General features: G+C 42.0%; 2 protein-coding genes across 2 annotated transcripts; one reads left to right on the top strand and one right to left on the bottom strand.

Annotated features, from left to right (window-relative positions):
- Nucleotides 1-276: 276 nt before the first annotated feature.
- On the top strand, nucleotides 277-889 carry LOC6544895 (probable trafficking protein particle complex subunit 2). Its single transcript, XM_001973147.3, has 2 exons — nucleotides 277-432; nucleotides 490-889. Exons 1-2 carry the CDS (start codon nucleotides 346-348, stop codon nucleotides 820-822), a joined length of 420 nt encoding a protein of 139 aa, XP_001973183.1. The 5' UTR covers nucleotides 277-345; the 3' UTR covers nucleotides 823-889.
- Nucleotides 890-959: 70 nt separating this feature from the next.
- Nucleotides 960-2,413, bottom strand: LOC6544894 (translocon-associated protein subunit beta). The gene is made up of 3 exons (XM_001973146.3): nucleotides 2,270-2,413; nucleotides 1,697-2,072; nucleotides 960-1,423 (listed from the first exon to the last, which is right to left on the bottom strand). Exons 2-3 carry the CDS (start codon nucleotides 2,069-2,071, stop codon nucleotides 1,226-1,228), a joined length of 573 nt encoding a protein of 190 aa, XP_001973182.1. The 5' UTR covers nucleotide 2,072; nucleotides 2,270-2,413; the 3' UTR covers nucleotides 960-1,225.
- Nucleotides 2,414-2,475: the final 62 nt, after the last annotated feature.

The raw sequence follows: 2,475 nt of genomic DNA, 5'->3' as shown, positions 1-2,475 counted from the left end.
GACAAAGTAAGATAGTCTAATATATTTGCCAATATTGGATTACAGTTGCATAAGAACGTATAGAAAGAGGAAATCATATGATTTTGTACAGCCTTATTAGTACAGTAATCAAAATAAAATACATTTTTAAGAATCACCTAATATTTAATTTGAAATAACTATATTTATTTTGTGATGTCTTAAGTCAGTAAAATTTGACTGTAAATTCAAAATAAAAATTAATGAGTTACCTATTTAAATTACCGCAGCTGTTGGTGGTATATTTATTAAAGTACTTCGCTTGCTGAAACATTTTTTGCAAATTCGGTCACACTGCGATTTACTCTGTTATGGTTTTTCGTGAAAATGTCCACATACTACTTTGTTATTGTGGGACACAATGATAATCCCATCTACGAGAAAGAATTCAGTACGGTGAACAAAGAACTAAGGGTATGTAGGTCTGGGCAATGGCTCATAGAACTGGGTAAATAGTTTTTCCTTCTGCAGAAAGAGGACCACAGGCACCTCACCCAGTTTATTGCCCATGCCGCCTTGGATTTGGTGGATGAGCACAAATGGAAGACGGCCAATATGCAACTGAAATCCATAGATAGATTCAATCAGTGGTTTGTTTCGGCCTTCATCACAGCCAGCCAAATACGATTCATCATCGTTCATGACAATAAAAATGACGAGGGCATCAAAAACTTCTTCAACGAGATGTATGACACGTATATCAAACACTCCATGAATGCATTCTATCGCATCAACACACCCATTAAATCTCAGATGTTTGAAAAAAAGTCGGAGATCTTTGGCCGGAAGTATCTGTTATCCTAAATTTGTTATAACCTGTAGTAAATAAGTAACCGTGTAACATAAAACTTCAACTAATTTGAAAGCATAACTCCGCTTTTCCCTCTATGTGGATTACTCCCGACTTTCAAGATAAGTAATCTAGTTTATATTTTATTTAATTTATTTAGAAAAGCAGCCTAAGCTTAACATTGATGGACTTGTTTTATTCACTTTTTACTCAATGCGTCCTCGAATCAAATCTAAAACGATTTAACGCCCGTCTCCAGACGACAGTCCCAGACTGGAGTAAATTAGATGTGTGGGTTGAATAGATGAACAACGCATGGAATCAATTTGAAACTAAAGCAACAAAATATATACGGAATTTGTAATGGGTCTTTGCAAAGAAATCTCTTGGTGGTGAGGAAATCATCCATCCCGAAGCTTAATGCTTCTTGTTCTTTCCAGAGCGCTCGTATTTGCTCTTGGACTGGTGCCACAGACCCAGAGGAATGGCCAGGGAGGGCAGAGTCATCACGGCGAAGGCCACCCAGTCAAAGAAGTGGGAGGAGAAGCGCTTGTTGTACTCGTTCAGGTTGACAATTCCACCCTCACCGGGTTCGGAGCTGACTGCCAGTTGGAGCTGCAAGAATTGGTGGGTTAAATATTTTGTGCAAAATCTCGGTGGGTGTATAACAGATATCTAATTGAAAGAATGGCTATCATAGATCGATTTTTCAACAGGTAATATTCATTTTTTTTAAAGAAACAACAGGTTTGCAAGACTGACTTGTGTATGCATTCACTTATTAGTTATGATTGTTTGAAAATCAATAGTTTTGGTATGCTTTGGCATAGATTTCTGTAACACTGAGATTAGATAAGATTCTTCAGGGAAGAATCAGCTATAACTTACCGTCTCCGACTCCTCGACAGCCTTGTAGGACACCTCGGCGGCGGTGAAGTTGAAGTAGCCGAAGGCCTTGGGCCTCACCACCAGGACATGGGTGAAGTTGGTCTGGGGAGCGATCCTGTCGACCACGGCAGTGGGCTGTCCCCCGACCACGTCGAAGGCCTCGGGGTGGAAGCCGGAGTCTACCAGTCGCACCTTGGTGGCGGCACCGCTGCCCACGTTAAAGATGGTGTAGCGCACCAACAGGTCGCTCTTCTCCACCAGGTACTTGTTCAGGATCTGCTTGGAGACCAGGAGACGGGCACGGGTCTCGTCCTCCGACAGGCAGGTGCTAAACACCGCGCACAGGGCGAACAAAGTCAGCAGGCTCTTGAACATTCTGCAATAATAGATAATAGGAAGATTAATTTTCACGTTTCTCTTTTTTGTTGACGTGGAAGGGTCGCCGAAAAACGAGCGGCACAAAAGGGCGACTACTTTTCCGGTGTAGTTTCTAACCATTTACGCATCATAGGTGCCGAGAGCACACACTCCACATATACCGTACACTGCTTAATTCATCATTTATCTACTTACTTGGACTTGGGTTATATCTTTCGCGAGTATTTCAATGCAACTAAACAGCAGTCGTAGCAGGCGGCCGCTTTCTCGGTGGTTCGTGACGTGGAATGGATCCGCTGTCAAACTTCGTGCGTCAGTGGTGCCAGGGCTGCATCAAAATATCGATGTATCCGCAGGGTCCGGCAGTATATTAATACCACTATTAATACGCACTAGTATTT

Source organism: Drosophila erecta, unplaced genomic scaffold (assembly GCF_003286155.1).
Source record: "Drosophila erecta strain 14021-0224.00,06,07 unplaced genomic scaffold, DereRS2 tig00000021-arrow-pilon, whole genome shotgun sequence".
Taxonomy (NCBI): Eukaryota; Metazoa; Arthropoda; class Insecta; order Diptera; family Drosophilidae; genus Drosophila; species Drosophila erecta.
The sequence above is the reverse complement of the archived record's forward strand: the minus strand, read 5'-3'. Positions and strand labels throughout refer to the sequence as shown.